This window comes from Amblyraja radiata, chromosome 8 (assembly GCF_010909765.2).
Source record: "Amblyraja radiata isolate CabotCenter1 chromosome 8, sAmbRad1.1.pri, whole genome shotgun sequence".
Lineage (NCBI taxonomy): Eukaryota > Metazoa > Chordata > Chondrichthyes > Rajiformes > Rajidae > Amblyraja > Amblyraja radiata.
The window spans coordinates 46,136,956-46,159,120 of NC_045963.1; the positions used below are offsets into that span (position 1 = coordinate 46,136,956).

The following is a 22,165-nucleotide window of genomic DNA, read 5'->3' on the forward strand; positions in this document are numbered from 1 at the left end:
CATGGCTGATCTAACTAATTTTCGCATTTTGATCAAATCCATTTTCCTGTCTTCTCCCCGTAACCATGACACCCTTACTAATCAAGAACCCATCAATCCCCGCTTTAAAAATACTTCATGACACAGCCATCTGTGACAATTAATTCCACAGATTCACCACCTTGTGGCTAAAGAAATGTCTCCATCCTATGTGATGCTCTACACTATATAATTAATGTAAAAGGATTGAGAAATATCGTCATTTCAGTACTGCAGAGGGGAGGCTCTTGGAAAACAGGTACAGATCTGTAAGTGGGATTGATCTTTTGATTAAATTTCAATCTATTCATCGAACCAAGTGTTTAAAAAATTCTTGCTTAAAGTTTTGGGAAAAATGACAGGCAGAAATCCGACTTCATAAACTTCAAAATGTATTGAGCTTTTAAATCTGTAAACTTTGATTACTAGTAATTAATTATTTAAGCACTTTGTTCCCAGTTACAAGAGTCTAAATATACAAGTATATAAAATGTAAGAGTCAAAGACATAAATTAAGTGAAGAGTGAGGAAAAATTGTGAAGCAAGTTACAATCTGCACTGTACTGAACTGTTTGAAAGTGAATAATTTTCAAAAGGGAATTGGATATTTCATCAGAAAATGTGAGGAGAGGTGAGACTCAATTAGTTCTATAGAGACAATAGTGAAAGTTTAATTGAATGGAACATTTACTAGACACATGGAATTGCAGATGCTGGAATTCTGGGCAAAACAAGTGCTGGAGTAACAAGGCAACAGCTCTGGAAGAAATGGAGGGGATGTTTTGTGTCGGGATCCTTCTTCAGACTGTATTTATATTTGCTAAATAGCCCAAAAAAATGATACTGGTACCACAATGCTGCTTTTAAGGCGTAAACAACTCCAAAAAAAACAACTGAAATAAAATTGATTTTTCCTAAAGCAAAATAACCAGCTCTTGTGCCTAATGCATGTTGAACAATCCTGGAGTCTCTGGTTCTCTTTACAAATACATCAGCACCCTAATGGTTCTGAAAATATCTGAAACACCTGGTTTTCGATGTGAAATAAAATAACTCAATTGTAAATGAACTTGTGCATATTTTTATTAGATATTGTAAATTCCAGTTCATTAAATTGGGAAATACAGTACTACATGGTAGGATAAGTACAACTTGACATTGAAACACTGCAATTATTAATATTCACAGAAGAGTGCCGTGTGTAGATTCTAATAAGTGAGGAATGTAAACCTGGTTTGTGGCAGAGGTGGGGTGGTGGAGGCAGATACGATAGTAGCGTTTAAGAGGCTTTTTTGATTAGCACATTGAAATGGAAGGATTTGGATCATGTGCAGACAGAAGAGATTAACTTGGCATTGTGTTCAGCGCAAACATTGTGGGCTGAAGGGCCTGTTCCTGTTCTAGGTATGTATGTAATTCATGGCAAATTCACAGCAAGTCATCTTTCTGCAAACTATTTTAGTCATCTGGAGAAATAAGGAATAAATAATGTATTCATTTTCAATTTTGTAGCTCATCTGGAAAAGGTAACGGTTTATCATAAAACTGGTTAAATAACCGGGGAGGGAACCTAAATTTATATTTTAAAAATGTTTGGAGTCAATATTTTGCAGGAAGGTTAGGCACAAAAAGCTGGAGTAACTCAGCGGGACAGGCAGCATCTCTGGAGAGAAGGAATGGGTGTTTCAGGTTGAGACCCTTCTTCAGACTTTCTTAATGTTGTTAAGCTGGAAAGAGCGCAGAGAAGATTTACAAGGATGTTGCCAGGACTCGAGGGCCTGAGCCATGGGGAAAAGTTGGGCAGACTAGGACTTTATTCCTTGGAGCACAGGAGGATGAAGGGTGATCTTAAAGAGCGGTATAACATCATGAGGGGCACAGATTGGGTAAAAGACACTGCGTGTTCACCCTGAGTAGGAAAATCAAGAACCGGGAGGGGGGGGGGGGGGGGGGGGGGGATTATGGTGAGAGGGGAAAGATTTAATAGGAACCTGAGGGGCAATCTTTTCACTCAGAGGGTGATGAGTATATGGAATGAACTGCCAGAGGAGGTAGTTGAGGCATGTACAATAACATCTGAAGAAGGGACTCGACCCAAAATATCACCCATTCCTTCTCTCCAGAGATGCTGCCTGTCCTGCTGAGTTACTCCAACTTTTTGTGTCTATCTTCGGTTTAAAGCAGCATCTGCAGTTCCTTCTAACACATCACAATATTTAAGACATTTGGACAGGTACATGGATAGGATAGGTTTAGAGTGATATGGGCCAAATGTGGGTAGGTGGGACTATAGGCATCTTGGTCAGCATATGCAAGTTGGGCCAAAGGGCATGTTACTATGCTATATGACGATTTGAAAAAGTTACGAGAGAAAATTCAAATTGTCACTTCATTCATGCTCTTGTTCAAATTACCATGTGTAAAGGCACTGATTGGTGATGTAGGAATATCATTTGCACAACGCAGATATAATTTTTTTAAATTCAAAGCTATTGAAAGAACTATTACAATGTTACACAAACTAAGACATTATTTAAAAGCTGCTTGATTTAACTACAAATAACTGATAGAATCTACAAACTGCAAAGCTACTGAAATCTTAAAATTCTTTCAAATTGCGAAATGTCCAATTTTTTGACACATTATTAAAATTGTGCAGTAACATTAGTGTACACCGATTTCCTGCAGTAATTCATATGAAGAGTATTTTATTTCGAGGAACCTTTCTTATGCAATGCCCTGAAGTAGAGGCATTGCCACTAAGGTTGGCACTTCTGCACATGTGCTCCCTCTGATGGACACAAAACGAAGTGTGATTGTTAAAAGTGTTAAATCTTTTCTCGCTTCATCAAACCCACGCCATCCATGTGTGAATATTTCCCCATCATCTAAGAAAGTGTTTTTATTCAATTAAGGCATTAAATGTAGCTGCTCACGTTACTGTTTTACAACAGAGAACTTGAACCAGGTTGTATGATTATATTCCTCATTGGGTCTCAGTAGCACGTCTGGGAATTCCATCTGCAATACCAAAATATTTGAGATCATCAGTGGTCTAGCTCGCCTGCGTTTATCTACTTCAAACTTAATTTCTGAATTATGTTTTAATGCATTCAAATGTGTTTTTCTTTTTACTAATACTGTGTGGAATCATTATATTCACTTAAACGTAGTTACGCAATTGTGGGTTAGGAGATTAATGTGGGAGAAGTGGAGACGGGAGGTCGCTGAGGCAGGTACTATAACGACATTTAAAGGACACGTGTAGAGGTACATTGGTGTATACGATTTAGAGAGATATGGGGAAACGTAGGAAAATGAGACTGGTGTGGATGGGGCATCTTGGTCAGCAAGGACAAGTTGAACTAAAAGGCCTGTTTTTGTGTCATAGAGACATACAGCACAGAAGCAGCTCCTTCAGCCCAACTTGTCCATGCCGATCAAGATGCCCCATCTAAGCTAGTCCTACCTGCCCACGTTTGCCCATAACGCTAAACCTTTCTTATCCATCTACTTGTCCAAGAGTCTTTTGAATATTATTATAGTACCTGACTCAACTGGCAGCTCGTTCCATTTATCCATCAGTGTGCTGTAGGACTATGAAAGTCAAAATCTGGATCACTCTCATCCATACTTGATCCTGTTACACTGATTCTCCAATACTCAGTGGATGAACTTCTCCAGCTGCGACCCCACCTGTCCGACCCACCCCCGAAGTTACATCTTGACCTGGATCTGGCTCGTCATTATCGTCGGAAATATATGCACCGTGGCTCTGGACGGATATTCAACATTGATGACACAAAGCCAATAAGATCCTTCTGGTCATCGTCACCTCGTCCCCCGAGAAAGCACCACAATGTGCTAACTAACCTAGCCAGGTCGGCTAGCGCTAATCTCGGCAACACCAGCGTCTCCGTCGGGCTGTTCAACATCCGCTCACACACCAACAAGGGTCCCCTGGTCTACGATCTTTTACAGGACTACAAATTCGACTTCTTGTGCCTAACTGAAACGTGGCAGCGTCAGAATGACTACACACAGCTCAACGAGGCTGTCCCACCTGGGTTTGTTTACACCATAGGCCGAGGGGGGGGGTGTCGCAATGCTCTACAATGACAAGTGGAGAATGTCTCCTGTCCCTGCCCACAACTCATTCAAATCCATAATCCTACAAATCAGTGGACCCCCCCATCCCTACTGTTTTCGCCGCTATCTATTGCCCACCCAAGCCCAATAATAAATGTTTTCATGATTTTTCTTCCATTTTAACATCCGTTTGCTCCATGTCCCCAAATGTCATAATACTGGGTGATCTTAATATTCACATGGACAATATCAGCAACATTCTTACAAGGAACTTTTCTTCAACTCTAGACAGTTTGGGATTACAGCTACATATCGACTTTCCCTACACACAACAAAGGTCACATCCTGGACCTCATCTGCTGCTCTGGTTTAACCCCTTTTAACTGTACTGCATCAGATCTGTCCATCTCTGATCATAAGCTAATTTATTTTAATGTCAACTTACCACCACCCAAAACAAATCAGTCTCGCTCCATCTCATTTCGTAACATCAAGAATATTGATCTACCTGCTCTCTCTTGGAATTAACAATCTCCTCGATACAGATAAATTAGTCAACACTGATGATCTGGTTTCACATTATAATGATAGACCACAATCTCCTGGACAATCTCGCTCCTCTGAAAACCCAGGCTGTTTCTTTTACTTACTTTGCCCCCTGGTACACACATGCTCTACGCCAGCTAAAAATAAAAGGACGTCGCCTGGAACGTCTCTACAAAAAAAAAAAACTGGACTTGTTCACAAGGACATGTATGACAACCACATACTGAACTATAAGGATGCTCTCTCCACAGCTAAATCCATATACTATGCTAATTTAATTTCATCTGGCGAAGGGAACACTCGAGCCCTGTTTTCACAATTAACATGATCTCACAACCACATTTTCCTCTTCAATTATTCAAGGTCACCAACGACCTGCTGATGGCTGCTGACTCCGGTTTTCTCACCATTCTCATCCTTGATTTGCCTGCTGCCTTCGACACCATCTCTCACAACATCCTCCTCGACCGTCTAGCCTCCATTGGTATCATCAACACATCACTCGCCTGGTTCACATCATATCTCTCTGGCCGCACTCAACTTAAAAATGTCCAATCACAACCCTCCCCAGTCACCAGTGGTGTTCCCCAGGGCTCAGTCCTAGGGCCTGTCCTTTGTATAATTTATTTACTTCCTCTTGGTTTTATTTTCAGGAAACACAACATTCAATTTCACTGCTACGCTGATGACACCCAGCTCTACCTGTTCACCAAACCCACTTCCATGCTTCCTCCCTCTTCCTTGTCTGACTGCTTAGTGGAAATTAAAACCTGGTTTGCTCACAACTTCCTCAAACTCAACAGTGACAAAACTGAAATTCTCCTTGTTGGCTCCAAATCCACCCTATCTAAATGTCCCAATTTCTCTCACCATTGACAATTCCATAGTCTCTCCTTCCCCTCAGGTCAAAAGTCTGGGTGTCATCCTTGATAGCACACTTTTGAAAAACACAATAATCTCACTCGATCTGCTTACTTTCACCTCTCTCCTCTGTGGTTTACCCTACAAGTCCATCCATAAACTCCAATTGGTCCAGAACACAGCTGCCCGCATTATCACCAGAACCCCATCCACCGAACACATCACTCCCATCCTCAAACAACTGCACTGGCTCCCTGTCCAATTTTAAGATTCTCCTCCTCACTTTCAAAGCCCTCCACAATCTCGCTCCTCCATACCTCTCTGAACTCCTCCAGCCTTACACTCCATCCTGAACTCTCCAATCCACTTCTTCCTCCCTGCTCTCCACTCCATCTGCCTGCCTGTCCACGATGAGGTTCACAGCCTTCAGTCATTCTGCCCCTCGCCTCTGGAACTCTCTCCCACTATCCATCCGTACCACAGAGTCTCTCCCCACCTTTAAAACCTCCCTCAAAACACACCTAATCAGACTGGCCTATCCCACGTAACTCCACTTTCTATCAAATTCTTGGATATGTTGTTTTTGTTTCATTTTATTTATGTATTTGTAATTTGCTTGTTTTAATTGTAAGGTGTCCTTGAGTGTTCTGAAAGGCGACCATAAATAAAATGCATTATTATTATTAAAATATGCAAAATATCTTTGGAACAAGTTTATATTCTTCACCGCGGCAGTTAGGTGTACAGAAACACGAATGAAAATAAAAAGCGATTATTTTGGATAATACATTGGTCAAACAAAATTCTAAACGTTCTCAATATTTCACTTAGCGCTCCCCCTCCCTCTCACCTTTCTCTTCCCCAGAAACTCACCTTGTTGACAGCGTCAGGCCAGTTCTGGGTTTCCAGGCAAAAAGCAGAATGCTTAGGGTATATAGCTCCTCCCTTCCCCTTCAAGCTCCCGTCAAGAAAGTTGGCAGTGTAGAACTGAATTCCTGGCTGTGTCGTCTCTACCTCCAGCAATCTGCCGCTCGGCCGATGGTAAACCCTGTCAACACATGCTCACTGAGAAGTTCTGCAGGATGTTTATGTTCATAAGTCATAGTAGTAGAATTAGGCCATCGAGTCTATTCAGCCATGCAATCATGGCTGATCTATCTTTCCCTCTCAACCACATTCTCCTGCCTTCTCATAACCTCTAACGCCCATACCAATCAAGAATCTGTCGATCTCCGCTTTAAAAAATAGCCAAAGACTTGACCTCCACAGCCGTTTGTGGCAATGAATTCCACAGATTCACCACCGTCTAACTAAAGAAATTCCTCCTCGTCTTTCTAAAAGGTACCTCCTTTTATTCTGAGGCTGTGACCTCTATCCAGGCCTTTCACTGTTTGGTAAATTTAAATGAGGTACTCCCCCTTCCTCATCATTCAAGCCTCCTGCAAGTACAGGCCCAGTGCCATCAAACGCTCATAATATGATAACCCAGTCATTCCCGAGGATCATTCTTGTAAACCTCATGTGGACCCACTCCAACGACAACATATCCTACCTAAGATATGGAGCCGAAGACTGCTCACAAAATTCTAAATGCAGTCTGACAAATGCTTTTATCAAGCCTCACCCTGTTTTTATATTCCAGTCCTCTCGAATTTTCGGAATTTTTCGGATTTCCGAATGGAAGATTTTTAGCGTAGATTAGGTAGGTAGCACGGGCGGCTTGAAAAGTCTGGAGCGGCTGCCTCCTCCCCGGAGACCGGGGAATCATTGCTTAAATGTTAGTCAGTTAGTTTGGAGGGATTTTATGTGGTGGGGGGGGGGGGGGTGAAGGGGGAAGGGGGAAACTTTAATTCTTAGTCCCCTACCTGGTCGGAGAGGCGGGGAGCGGGCAATGCCTTACCGGGTCGCCGTGCAGTAAGCTCCGGAGCGCTGTGGCCGCCGACTCCCAACATCGCGGGGCTGGGGGCTGCGGGCGGCGCCGGTTGGAGCTCCGACCCCGGAACATCTACCCCTGGCTGCGCGGCGCTCCAAATCCAGCGCCGCCCGCGGCCGGACGCCCGCAGCCCCAGTTCCGCGATGTTGGGAGTCGGTGGCGTCGCAGCGCTGGGATACCAGCGGGGAGCGGGCAATGCCTTACCGGGTCGCCGTCCGGTAAGCTCCGGAGCGCTGTGGCCGCCGACTCCCAACATCGCGGAGCTGGGGCTGCGGGCGTCCGGCCGCGGGCCGCGCTGGATTTGGAGCGCCGCGCAGCCAGGGGTAGAGTTGTCGGAGCTACAACCGGCGCCGCCCGCGGCCGGACGCCCGCAGCCCCAGCTCCGCGATGTTGGGAGTCGGCGGCCACAGCGCTCCAGAGCTTACTGCACGGTGACCCGGTAAGGCATTGCCCGCTCCCCGCCTCTCCGACCAGGTAGGGGACTAAGAATTAAAGTTTCCCCCTTCACCTCCCCCCCCCTTCACATAAAAGCCCTCCAAACTAACTGACTAACATTTAAGCAATGATTTACAGATGTTTAAGTGTCTCCCCGGTCTCCGGGGAGGAGGCAGCCGCTACAGTAGTACAGACCTGGGTTGACCGTGGGTCGTTTCGGGTCAAGTTTGGCGCCAAACGCGAGCTTTGGTGTGCAGACAACATCCTGGAAAAAATGTCCGGTTTTCGGAGCTTTTCGGTTTCCGGAACTCCGGATAAAAGGTTGTGCACCTGTACTGATTTATCAGATACCAGTTTAACATTTATTCCCCCAGCTTTGAGGAAATTCCCCATATGCTTTGAGGAGATTCACTTTCTGTCTCTGATGGTTTAAGGCCTGGACATGAGGAACTGAAACAGGTTAGGAGAAACAAGGAACTGCAGAAGCTGGAATCTTAAAGCACAACACAGATTGCTGGAGAAACTCTGCAGGGCAGGGAATGTGGAGGGAATGGACAGGCGATGTTGGGGGTCAGGACTCTTCTTCATATTGATTGGAGTAGGGGGGAGAAAGCCTGGAAAGTTATAGGTGGATACAGGTGACAGGGTGATTGGAAGATGGGTGGAATAAATCACAAAGGCTCAATAAAATGGTGTCATATGAGAAAAGAGGATGTGTGAAATGTAAAGCCAGAGGGAAGGAAATGGGTGGAAAGGAACGGGGGTTAATAGGGAAATGTAAGACTCGGGGATGGGAGATGAACGCACAGAGGAGGGGAAAGTAGTACCCGGCCAATTGTAACTGGGAGGCTTTTTATACGGAATTGACTGGCAGTGTGGAGACTGTTTTATTTGGAATGGGGAAAGAGATGGATGATGGTGGGTGGGGTGGGGGGGCTAGAGAAAGAGAAATAGGAACACACCAAAGAGGGGTTGCAGTGGAACATCAAATAAATAAGAGTGGGTTGGGGGTATAACTTGAAATTGGAGACTTCAATGTTCATACCGTTGGGCTGTAAGCTGCCCAAGCAGAATATGAAGTGCTGTTCCTCTAGTTTAAATGTGGCCTCTAGCCATGCAGCAGACCCAGGATAGAAAGGTCAGTATGGGTGTGGGAAGGGGAGTTAAAATAGTTAACTACTGTTTCGCCAAAAACTTATCTTCTGTCCACCAAGGCTTGCTGGAGCTCCCAGTTGCTAACCATTTGGAAGCAGTCTGAAAAGGTTTGAGCACTTCAGCACTTTGTTATTTCTATGTCTGGGCAAGTGAGAGAAGGCGTACAACTGCAGCTGCTTTCATTACCTGCATCTCTCCCTGAAACCTGTCAGTTGAGCTTGGGCTGGAAGTCAGAGCATGGAACATAACCTGCCTTGTGAGAATATCAATGGAATTACAACAAGACCACCATATAAGCCTTGTAACATCACTGCTTTGGAACTTCAGATACAATGCTTGCAAAAATTATTTTTTGTCTTTCCTTCCAGTCTATTTTTATATTTATATAATTTTATATTCGTCATGATTATCTATATTTAAGACATGATTACTTTTTATTAACAATGAACAAAATTACGTGTTTGCAAATGCATATATATGGACAAAACCAATGGGAAAATATGCTGTTACACTTCTAAATTCAAGATTATAAATTCTGGGACTTTATTCCTTGGAGTGCATGAGGCTGACTGGTCATCTGAGAGTGCTGCATTAAATCATGCAGGAGGGTAAATGCACAACCTTTTAAATCAAGAACCAGAAGACATAGGTTTATGGGGATAGAGGAAAGATTTAATAGGAACCAGAGAGGAACTTTTTCATACAGTGGATGATGGGTACATGGAACGAGATGCCAGAGGAGGAAGTTAGATACTATAACAACATTTAAGACACCTGGGGCTGGTGCATGGATAGGAAACTTTGGGTCAAACGTGGGCTGGTGGGCCTAGCGCATTGGTCAGTGTGGGCAAGTGGGGTCAGTTTCCGTGCTGTATGGCTCGAAGACTTTAATAATTTGTTTCATTGGGCTGGTTACCTTGCACAAGGAGACCGTTGCTTGGAGAGGCTCAGGCAGAAATTGTGGTCAAAGCCTTCAGTTAGCTTATTCTTAATGTGGTTTCCAAGCACAACAGGATTTCTCAGATCAAAATACGTATTCACCACCGAGGCAATTTCACCTTTATAAACCAGAAACATGTGTTAAAGTACTCCACCATCTGTTGATCTTCTGTAACATGGAACAAAATGGCATCTGTCAAATTGCCACGGAGCACTTGCAATAATGTTGTTTCCCTTGACACAAATGGTGTCTACCCTGCTCCCGTGTGGAGTGTCGATGAACAGTAGGCAAGTTCTCACCAGTCCAAGCCAACGCTGTTTCAGCAAACATCGCAGTGAAAGATCTGATTACCATCTAACAGCCATTATGAAAGCTGGAATGGAGGAGACGCAAAGTATGAACCGCCCCCACCACCTCTCCAACTGCTTTCTCCCCCCCCCCCTCCCCCACCACAATAAGTCTGAAGAAAGGTCCCGGCTCGAAGCGTCATCTATTCATGTTCTCCAGAGATGCTGCCTGACCTGCTGAGTTACTCCGGCACTTTGCGTCTTTTTTAGCTATTATGGAAGCTACGCTGTTTAAACTGGCTTCTGGATGTTCTTCTGCCATGTCACGGCAGTAATTATACATCAAATTACTTCCAGTTGCTGAGGCCATAAAAATGGTACATACTTGCAAATCATTTAAACTTTCAAAGCAAAGCACTCAGTATGTTGTGATATGTTTATCCCCTCAAAAGGCCATTGGTATTAAATGACCTTAATTTAAAGCTTTTACTTTACTTTGTGTTTTACTTCATTCTAAGCTCAAAGTAGCATGTGCATTCTCTCTTATGACATTCTGCCATCTCAGGTATTGATCCAGTGAATCAGAGCACAGGAGCAGGCCCTTTGACACAGCTTGTCCAAACTGACCACAATGCCCCATCAAAGCTATATCTACTCGTGCACTTTGTGTTTTACTCAAGATTCCAACATCTGCAGTTCTTTGTTCCTCCATGAAATACTGAACATCTATGCCTTTAGGTCATAAGGTCATGTGATAGGAGTAGAATTAGACCATTCGGCCCATCAAGTCTACTCCGCCATTCAATCATGGCTGATCTATCTCTCCCTCCTAACCCCATTCTCCTGCCTTCTCCCCATAACCCCGGACACCTGTACTAATCAAGAATCTATCTCTGTCTTAAAAATATCCACTGACTTGGCCTCCACAGCCTTCTGTGGCAAAATAATCAAAACTGCCAAACCAGACTCAGGAACAACTCCCTCCCCTCTGTTATCTGGCTTCTGAATGGTCCTTTCATAAGTTAGGGTACTTCACCTCGACCCATTGTGGATCTGGACTTTGTCTTTGAAACAAATGTGCTACAATGTTGAGAACTATATTATACACCCTTTGCTCTACCTATGAGTTAAACTTGATTGTTGTATTCACATATGGTGTATCTGACCTGTTTGGATAGCATGCAAAACAAAGCTTTTCACTGTACCTTGGTACACGTGACATAATAAACCTAAATCTAACCTAAGACGAGGCCATTACATCGCTCCAATTTAATATAATATTTTCAACATTCCGTTTCTCTGTCCTTTGACAGTTCCATGTATAGAGAATGAAAGATGAACAAGTACCTCATGTATATACTTACCAGTCGGAATTGATGTCTTATCCACCGGCAGGTAGTTCTCTGCTTCGATTGAAACCTCATGGTCATAGATTGTGGGGATTCCCTAGATTGGGTAGGAGGTGAGAGAAATGTTGAAGATAGAACTTTTAGAGCTACATCCCTGACAGAAGATGGACTTCATCTAATTCTTATGTTCACTACCTTGTCCCTCCCTAGCATTGCATCTCTGCCCGGCTCTGGAGAAACCGGCATCTCTATAAGTCTGGCCTCTTATCATCCCATGCCTCCTTTGCCCCAAACTCCGCATCAACTCCATCTAAACCACGCCTCGGAAAAGCAGCCAACATAATCAAAGATTTGTCCCATCCTGGTCATTCCCTCTTCTCCCTATTCCTGTCCAGCAGACGGTACAAAAGCTTGAAAGCGTGCACCATCAGATAAAAGGAACAGCTTCTTCCCTGCTGTTATCAGACTACTGAATGGTCATCTCACAAGTTAGGGTTCGTCTCGATCTTCCAACCTACCTCATTCCAGATGTTGCACTTTTCTCTGTAGCTGTAACACTATATTCCGCACTATGGTATTTTTCTCTTTGCACTACCAATTGTACTTGAGGTAACAAATCTGAAGGGTTCCGACCCAAAACTTTGCCTATCCATGTTCTCCTGAGATGCTGCCTGACCCATTGAGTTACTCCAGCATTCAATTGTACTTGAGTACAGTTTAATTGTACTCGTGTATAGTGTGATTTGACTGGATAGCACACAAACAAAAGTTTTTCACTGTATCTCTGTACAGATGACAATAATAAACAATTCCAGTACCAACTCCATTACTTGTCAACTATTAAAACAATAGATCGTACATGTCCGGCTAGATTGAAATAGGAATGGTTGGTCAAGTTCACAGGTGTGGTCTTGGAGGTCGTGGCCCTGTAGTTAATCGACAGCTCTTCTCCATTCAACTCATACGTCACCCAGACCCTCAGCTCCCCAGGGTACCCCTCATCACCATCAACACTCGTCATCGAAAACTTCACTCCATTTGGCAGGATTTCAGGTGTCCATAGGACCTACAACGAAAAATAATTCATCAAGGATGCATTAACCTGAAGAAGTAAATAATCAAAATTAATCATAAAGTTATACAACGCAGAAACCCAGGCCCTTCAGCCCAACTCATTCATGCCAACCAAGATTCGCCATCTAAGCTAGTCCCATTTGCCCATGCCAGTCCCATTTTCCTCTAAACCTTTCCTATCCATGTAGCTGCCTAAATGTATTTTAAATGCTGTTATGGTGCTTGCCGCAACTACCTCCTCTGGCAGCTCGCTACAACCCTGTGTGAAATAGTAGTTCCTCGGATTCCTATTAAATCTTCCTATCTAATCATACTAAATAATCTAAACCTACATCCTCTGGTTCTTGATTCCCCTACCCTGGGGGGAAAAACCATGCTAATCTAAAAATGACTGAGAAACACTGAATGGATCTAATGAAGATGCAGTCCCTCAGCCCCTTGCGCCCATTCCACCAGTGATTCAGATCATCCAACTCCCAGACGGCAGCTGTGGAAGATGGTGCAGAAAGTCTGTGGCGTTGAATGGTCCGCCCCCTCACCCCCTGCCCTCGTGGAAAGTGCCCTAAAGTTCCGCGATTGGCTTGGGAAGTGGGACACGACGACTCAGTGCCCGGAAGCGGAGGTGCGGCTGCTAGGACGGCTTGTTTGCGGTGGTCACGGGTGGTGATGTTGGCAGAGACAGCCGCAGGAACCTGCGGGGCACATTTTTCATTCAGAGGGCAGTGAGTATGTGGAACAAGCTGCTGGAGGAGGTAGTTGAGGCAGTTATTATAACAGCATTTAAAAGACATTTGAACAGGTCATGGATAGGAAAGGTTTGGAGGAATACGGGCCAAACAAAGGGAATAGAGCTAATGTAGATGAAACATCTTAATCGGCAAGGACGAGTTGGACCGAAGGGCCGGTTTCCATGCTTTTTTTACAAGACTGAAGAAGGGTCCCAATCTGAATTGTAGCCTATTCAGATTAGTAGATGCTGCATGACCCTCTGAGTTACTCCAGCACTTTTGTGCCTTTCTTTCTTACAATTAAACACTCTTGATTTGACTTAACAGCCACAGTGAAAGCTTTCATGTTGCTTTGCCATCTGTTCTTTGCAATGCAATGCAACACTGTGATGCAAATGTAATCTGCCGACACTGGCAAATCTGTTTGCACTGCGACCGCCGGCAGTGGTGCGATTATCTACTACATCATCTGCGTCAAGTGAAGTGCTGTTTGTCGCCTGTGGCTAAAGCTGTGATCTCTGACACAGATCTCGTGAGCAACAGCCACAGAGCCAGTGGGCCAAGGTTAACAGTTAGCAGATTTTCCATGTTATGTGAGCATGGGTGCAGCGGGTGCAGACAGGTGAGGTGTGAGCAGATCCTGCACTTCAGCAGCAGATACTTGCAACGGAAACTTGCTTCAACTGTCAAATCTTTGCAAAGTTAACAAACAATTGTTTAATGACCAAAAATGCAGATATTTTTCAGCATCTGAACAAATCTTGTGTTTCACAGGGCAGATACAAAGGGAGGTTTTGAACACTGTCTCCGCCTGTGACTGGAACTCCTGTTTATAACATGAGTCATAGTCAAACAGCACTGAAACAGACCCAACTCATCCATGCTGATGAAGATGCCCCATCTAAGCTGTTCCCATTTGGCTCCGTCCTGGGGGTGGAGTTGGATTCACTGGAGGTGGTCTTGGAGAGGAGGATGCTTCTCAAACTACGGAACATGTTGGACAATACAGCTCACCCACTCCATGACACACTGGTCAACCTGTGGAGCACCTTCTGGTTCCACTGGTCTGTAGTACAGAATGCCACAGAAGATCCTTTTATCCTGTGGCTGTCAAACTACAACTCCTCCCCCTTCTATCGTGGGGTTCAACGACTTCCCTTCCCCAATCTTGGCACATCCCCAATTCTGGACTTTCCACTTTAATTTCATATTTCATGTATCTTGTTGTGTTTTATGACTGTTGGCAGACCAATTTCCCTCCTGGGATAAATAAAGTTCTATCGTATCATATCTCTATAGCTCATCACACAATTGACCCGCACTGCAACCTCTCCACCTCTCCACACTGTAAGATGACATTCAATGCTCGATAAACAACAGTATTCTGAACTATTCAGTGTAGAGATACAGCATGGAAACAGACCCTTCAGCTCATCAAGTCTACGCCAATCATTGATCACCCTTTGACACTAGTTCAATGTTATCCTACTTTTACAAACCCGCATCTATGGGATGTGGGAGGAAACCAGAGCACCCGGACAAAACCCATGCGGTCACAGGGAGAACATGCAAATTCCACACACACAGCACCCAAGGTCAGGATGGAACTCGGGTCTCTGGCACCATGACGAACAAGCTCTACCAGCTGCGCCACTGTGCCGCACTTAAGGTGAGAGGAGAAAGATTTAATCGGAACCCAAAGGCCAACTTTTTCCACACAAAGGGTGGCGGGTATACGGAACAAAATGCCAGAGGAGGTAGTTGAGGTAGGTACTATAACAACATTTTAAAGGCACTTGGACAGGGATATGGATAGGAAAGGTTTAGAGGGATATGGGCCAAACATGGGCAGGTAGGACTAATGTAGATGAGGCATCTTGGTCGGCATGTATGTGTTTGGCTGTAGGGCCCTGTATGACTCAAGGTTACAGTTCACGGTGTCAGCAGTGCTCCTTCGATGTGAAAGAACATTATTTTCTCGCTTGCTGAGAGTTAACGCAGGTGGGTGCATGTTGAACCGACTGTGTCTGTAAGTGTAACCTCTCGGAGTGACTCAAAGCCACAAACACTGTGGCTTGACATTTGTACCTTTTGCTACCCCTTCACAACGACTGGCCGAATGGCCTACTCCTGCACCTATTGTCTATTGAATAGGTTCTCACAGAGCCTCGATAGACAGACTGGCCACTTTTCTATCATGTGACACTACATGTGCAGTCGCATTCTGTCCGCATTGCTATAAAGCTGGGGGTGACTGGGGAGTGGGAAGGGCAACAGTCATCTTACAAACGTTGGCACAGCTTTTACTCAAAGTATTTGGCGGGTCAGGCAGCCTCTCTGGAGAATATAGATAGGTGATATTTTTGGTTGCGACTCTTCTTCAGACTTCAACTGCATTTCCTCATATCTCCTATCTGCCTACTGCCTGATTTTCTAGTAATAAATAAGCCTTACCTTGTCAAATCCTTTCAAGCCGCCATGTAAACTATTAGGCCCATCATTAATGGCCAGCTGATAATCTTTTCCATCAATACTGAACTTGCCTTGGGCGATTCGATTAGCAACACGGCCAATTGCTGCTCCAAAGTAAGGATGCTTGTTAATATAGCCTGCAAACACAATTAAAACAAAGGTAGAAACAAAGTGCTGGAGTAAGTGCGGGTCAGGCAGCATCTCGGGAGAACATGCATTTCGGGCAGGACCCTTCTTGTAACCCAAGTTACATTTTTATTCTCCCAATTTATTGTTTCTTCCACCCCTCTAAACAAAGTGTTATTCCTTCCAAATGCTCTTTCAATATCCTCTACGCTGCTTCCGGCATACACTAGTAACACACGCAACACGTACGTTCTTACCTGGTAAAAACCGGTAAAATGGTCAATTTTTGTGCTGTAAGAAATTGTTGAAATAGGGGTAATTGTGAGAAATATTTATTGTACTTCAGAATTCCAAAAGTGAGGAGAAATGAACAGCTAAAGTGGTTGGTGAGCATTGGCCACGCAGATATCAAGATTGAAAATATTGAGAATCATCTAATTATGCTTATCTATCTATCTATCTATCTATCTATCTATCTATCTATCTATCTATCTATCTATCTATCTATCTATCTATCTATCTATCTATCTATCCATCCATCCATCCATCCATCCATCCATCCATCCATCCATCCATCCATCCATCCATCCATCCATCCATCCATCCATCCATCCATCCATCCATCCATCCATCCATCCATCCATCCATCCATCTATCTATCTATCTATCCTTATATAAAACTCATCTTGTCCTCTTCCGGTTTGCGCTGTTTTAAAATTTGCACAAAAACACTACGATTTTTCGCCACCTTACTCGCAATTCTCCTGTGCTTCAAGTGCAACAAGTTTTGTTCCAATCGGTGGAATAGTACAAAAGTTACGAAGTTTTTAAAATCGTAAAAAACCGCCCCTTCCGGCACCCGCTGTCAATCACCGGCGGCGAGGAGAATAAAGCTGAAGGAGCGGAGTGAGCATAGTGTGTTGAGCGAGTGCGGAGTGCGTGGAGTGAGCAGCGTGCGGGGAGTGAGCAGCGTGCGGGGAGTCAGCAATGTGCAGGGAGTGAGCAGCGTGTGGGCTGCTTCTGCGGAGACCAGCACGATGAGCCGGGAGTCGCTGAGTGGAACCGGGAGCCGTTGAGTGAAGCCGGAGCCGGACTGGGAGCCGAAAGCTGAAGGCGCGGGCTTAGCAGAGTGCGAGCTGCGTCTGCGGCGACCACCCCTCCCCACACCCCCCTCCCCCTCCTCACCACACCCCCCCTTTTCCCACACCCTAATCACCCACACCCCACCCTCCTCCCCCACCCTCTCACCCACACACCCCCTCCCCCCCAAACTCCCTCCACCACACACCCCCTACCCCACACAAACACACCCTCCCTTACACACCCCTCCCCCGCTGAAGAACGCAACAAGACGCAACACACACACACCTCCCCTCCCACCCTACACCTCCCTCCCCCACCCCACGCTCTCCACCCTCCTCCCCCACCTCCACCCCCCTGCCCCCACGCACCCCTACTCCCCTCCCACCACACACCCGCCTCCCCTCTCCTCCCGTACATGAAGAGGAGGTGGGGGGGGGGGGTGCGTGGGGTTGTGGGGAAATGAGCCGTGCCTGCACAGTTAGGGGCTATGGATGAATGGTGGAATATTGCTTTGGGGGAACGGGTTGCATTGGGGGAACAGGTGAGTGATGGAATATTGTGTTGGGGAATGGGTTGCGTTGGGGGACCAGGCCTCCCGTGTGACTGGGACCCAACGGTTCCCACTTAGTCTAGTGTTAATTAAAGCATTCAATCTACATTACTGATAATGAAATCGTAGGTTCAATAATTGTATGGTAGAAAATGACACACACACATACTCGGAGCTTTGCTGTGATATGACATAAATGAATGAAATGGTCTCCGGTAAATGCTTGAATTTGTGCTTGCTCTGTCCTTTCTTCCTAAACAATGTCTGTCATTGCTCGGGAATTAAATTGTGTTCTTAAATGATGCTCAAGTAAATGCCCTTATTGTTTCAGATTGGGTTTCATTAGACGGCCCTTGTATTTCAACAAATCTATTAGACTTGCTTGTGCACTCCTTAATGCACATCCTTAATTACATATTGGTTTCCATTTATTTAGGATACAAATCATTAAAGTTGGAGCTTCATGGTAATAGCATCATTGCATTGATCTTATTACCCAAATATTTTGCTGCTGATTTTGTATTTTGCTCTTTTCAAAATTTCTGTGCAACAGCATGTATATAATTTCTTTTTTGCAATGTGCGAGAATCAGAGAGGACAGCTAGCACAATTGTGGCACCCGTTTGGCTGAAGGTTCTTTTCTCTTTGTAAAATTACTGATTAATTAAATTGCAGTGCCGCCTGGAATAGGTTTAAAGTTAAATCACAAAAAATGATTTTAAATCAGTCTGAAAATGATTTTAAATCAGCTTTTACACTGCAGCATAGGGTATTGTAGAAGGTGGACAGAAAAGCTGGAGAAACTCAGCGGGTGAGGCTCTATGGAGCGATGGAATAGGCGACGTTTCGGGTCGAGACTCTTCTTCAGACTGACTAATTTTAGAACGTACACAAAATTGCTGGGGAAACTCAGCGGGTGCAGCAGCATCTATGGAGCGAAGGAAATAGGCGATGTTTCGGGCCGAAACCCTTCTTCAGACTGATCGGGGGTGGGGGGGGGGGGAAGAAGGAAGGAAAAGGGGAGGGGGAGGAGGAGCCCGAGGGCGGGCGGATGGGAGGGTGGGAGGAGACAGCTAGAGGGTTAAGGAAGGGGAGGAGACAGCAAGGGCTAGCAAAATTGGGAGAATTCAATGTTAATGCCATCCGGACACAAGGTCCCCAGACGGAATATGAGGTGCTGTTCCTCCAATTTCCGTTGTTGCTCACTCTGGCAATGGAGGAGACCCAGGACAGAGAGGTCGGATTGGGAATGGGAGGGGGAGTTGAAGTGCTGAGCCACCGGGAGTTCAGGTAGGTTATTGCGGACTGAGCGGAGGTGTTCGGCGAAACGATCGCCCAACCTCCGCTTAGTCTCGCCGATGTAAATCAGCTGACATCTAGAGCAGCGGATGCAGTAGATGAGGTTGGAGGAGATACAGGTGAACCTTTGTCGCACCTGGAACGACTGCTTGGGTCCTTGAATGGAGTCGAGGGGGGAGGTGAAGGGACAGGTGTTGCATTTCTTACGGTTGCAACGGAAAGTGCCCGGGGAGGGGGTGGTGCGGGAGGGAAGGGAAGAATTGATGAGGGAGTTGCGGAGGGAGCGGTCTTTGCGGAAGGCAGACATGGGGGGAGATGGGAAGATGTGGCGAGTGGTGGGGTCACGTTGGAGGTGGCGGAAATGGCGGAGGATTATGTGTTGTATTTGCCGGCTGGTGGGGTGAAAGGTGAGGACCAGAGGGACTCTGCCCTTGTTGCGAGTGCGGGGATGGGGAGAGAGAGCAGTGTTACGGGGTATGGATGAGACCCTGGTGTGAGCCTCATCTATGGTCGCGGAGGGGAATCCCCGTTCCCTGAAGAACGAGGACATTTCCGATGCCCTGGTATGGTATGACTTATTTTAGATGCAGTTTGGGTCCAACCTGACAGCACCATGGTCACATTGCTTCTACCTGCTTGGAAAGTTAATCTTGTTAACTTCTGCCTACCTGGAAAAGTACTAATCTCTTTTGAATTGGGTTCTGCACATGCCTGCCCATTGGGAGGTTGCACGGCAGTCGAGGTCACGACCCGTGACCCGTACTGTTGCCACGCAACCACGCAACAGTACACGTGGTGGGGTGGAAGATTGCAACCTTCACGTGGTCCGTCCTGTTTCGAGTAATGCAATCAACTCGACGTGCACAAATAGGAGATCAGATAGAACAAGTTGTCCTACACGAAAGAAGAAGTAAGCACTTATCATGGCTTCCAGTGTAATGGGCCCGTCTTCTGTCCCAGCATCCGGACTCTACACTGACTGGTTCCACACTCGCGGACCACTGGCCGTCTATCCCTGCGGCCGGGGGTGCCGATGCAGCACGGTCAGTGATTCTGGGTGGGCGGAGGGACCAGACTGTCCGCAACTCTGCTGCAGCTGACAGGGACGTTGCCGGGTTTTCCGCTGCCAGGAGCCGTGGCCCCGCTCCACCGGGTCCCGTGTGTGGGCGCTGCTGACCCACAGCCCGTGACAGTGCGGCCACACAGGGGGAGGGTGGGCAGAGGGCGGCCGTGGCCGGACAGTGCTGACCCCGGAGGGAGAGTAGGGGCTGTCCCGAGTGATGCGCTCCTTCGGCCGCTTACACCTTGGTGCTCGGGTTCAGAGCAAAGATACTAGAGCATTTGGTTCAGAGCGCTCAGTCACCCTCCACAATTATTTACAGTGTAAAAATTGACCATTTCGGCGTTTTTTAACAGATAAGAAAGTACACGCTTCGCGTGTTAACAGTGTATGCCGGTAGCTGCCATGTCTTCCAGACGGAATGAGCTCCTTGCGTTGCACCCTTTGATGACCTTATGTGCAACCGCCCTATATCTATCACCTGAAGTTCATCGCTTGTACTCCAGAATACACTGCGTGGCAACAGTCCTGACACCGCCTGCCATGCAAGGGCCCTATAGCTGTTTATTGCCCATTCCTAATCCCACTAAAAAATAACTAATATAATTGTGCAGCTGTATGAGTGGTTGGTAAACCACACTTAGAGTACTGTGTGCAGTTATGGTTGCTCACATAGTGAAAGGATGGAAAGAGTGCAGAAGAGGTTCACCAGGATGTTACCTGGGCCCGAGTTATAGGGAAAGGTTGGATACTGACATTCAACACCCCTTGATGAATGGGAACCAAGTATCAGATAAATCCAAGATAGACACAAAATGCTGGAGTAACTCAGCGGGACAGGAAGCAGCATAGCTGGAGAGAAGGAATGGGTGACGTTTCGGGTTGAGGCCCTTCTTCAGATACATCCAGATCAGATTTCGAGGGATATGGGCCAAATGCAGGCGAATGTGACTAGCCCAATGTGTCAACATGGACCGAAGGGCCTGATTCAGTGCTGTGAACCTCGCTGACCCTGTAAAGGATACATTTGCCTCTGTCCCGTAGCCGGGGCCCACCTTCGAGGGTGTCGAAGCCCAGGACCAGGTCTGCCGCCCGCCCATCGCGGTCCTCGGTCTCCAGGCTGGTCACGATGGCGCCGAAGGAGAGGACGCGGAGGGTGATGGAGCTGGAGCGCAGCGTGAAGCGGACCACGGGGCTGCCGTCCGGCAGCGATCCGAACGTCTCGTTGCACACTCGCGTCATGGCGGGGTCGGACTGCCGGCCCGGGGCGCGGGTTGTCGGGGGAACCGGTTGCCGGACGGACCGGGGGGGAGCGGTTTGCCGCGACGGACCCATTGCTAGGCGACACGCACTCATTCTCCGCGGCGCGGCCTGACCTCCTTTACACTCGTCTCCTCCCGTCCACCAACTTTATTTCTACTCGCTGTTCGGCCTAAAATAAGCAACAGGAACGATCGTCTGTCGGGGAGGCAGGATGTATCTGAACATCTCCATGCACGGAGGTAGTGGTGGTGGGGGGTGGGGGTCTCGATGGATCCTGTGGCGTAGTCCCCTGAGCAGACTGCCCAGCTTGTCTGGCGAAATGCCTCATCGCCAGAATACGCCAACAAGCACTTGGCTGGTTGTGAGAAGGGCCCATCCAGTCAGATCCTTCCTGCGCCGTCGTAACCTCGCTAGCAGCGCACACTGCCCGATGTCATCTGATTTGTGATTCCCCTACCCTGGGTAAAAGACTCGGCATTCAAACAATTTGGAAGGTCTTGTGTATTTCTAGACAGAGCCCTAAATGTGGACGCAGCAGACCTTTCCATGCAAAAGTGGAATAACTAGTGTGATCGATGGTCGACATAAAGTCGATGGGGCAAAGGGTCTGTTTCCAAACTGTATCTTTTGTTCAATCCAAGAAGCATTATTTTTCTTTTGTAAATCTATTGACAATTGGGCCTCTGGTTAGAGCATAAGACCAGAATCAGGCCATTAGGTCCATAGAGTGCGGCACCATTCGAACATGGCTGATCTTTACTGTAACAAACTGTTCCATGTATCTAAGGTACACAAAATTGCTGGAGAAACTCAGCGGATGCAGCAGCATCTATGGAGCGAAGGTAGATGCTGCTGCACCCGCTGAGTTTCTCCAGCAATTTTGTGTACCTTCGATCT

The 22,165-nt window shown here is 46.3% G+C and overlaps 1 protein-coding gene across 1 annotated transcript; it reads right to left on the reverse strand.

Annotated features, from left to right (window-relative positions):
- Positions 1-1,076: 1,076 nt before the first annotated feature.
- Positions 1,077-21,355, reverse strand: galm (galactose mutarotase). Its single transcript, XM_033025784.1, has 7 exons — positions 21,061-21,355; positions 15,870-16,024; positions 12,473-12,679; positions 11,629-11,710; positions 9,954-10,095; positions 6,388-6,562; positions 1,077-3,039 (listed from the first exon to the last, which is right to left on the reverse strand). The coding sequence occupies exons 1-7, from the start codon at positions 21,338-21,340 to the stop codon at positions 2,956-2,958; spliced, it is 1,125 nt and encodes a 374-aa protein (XP_032881675.1). The 5' UTR covers positions 21,341-21,355; the 3' UTR covers positions 1,077-2,955.
- Between the last annotated feature and the right edge of the window lie 810 nt (positions 21,356-22,165).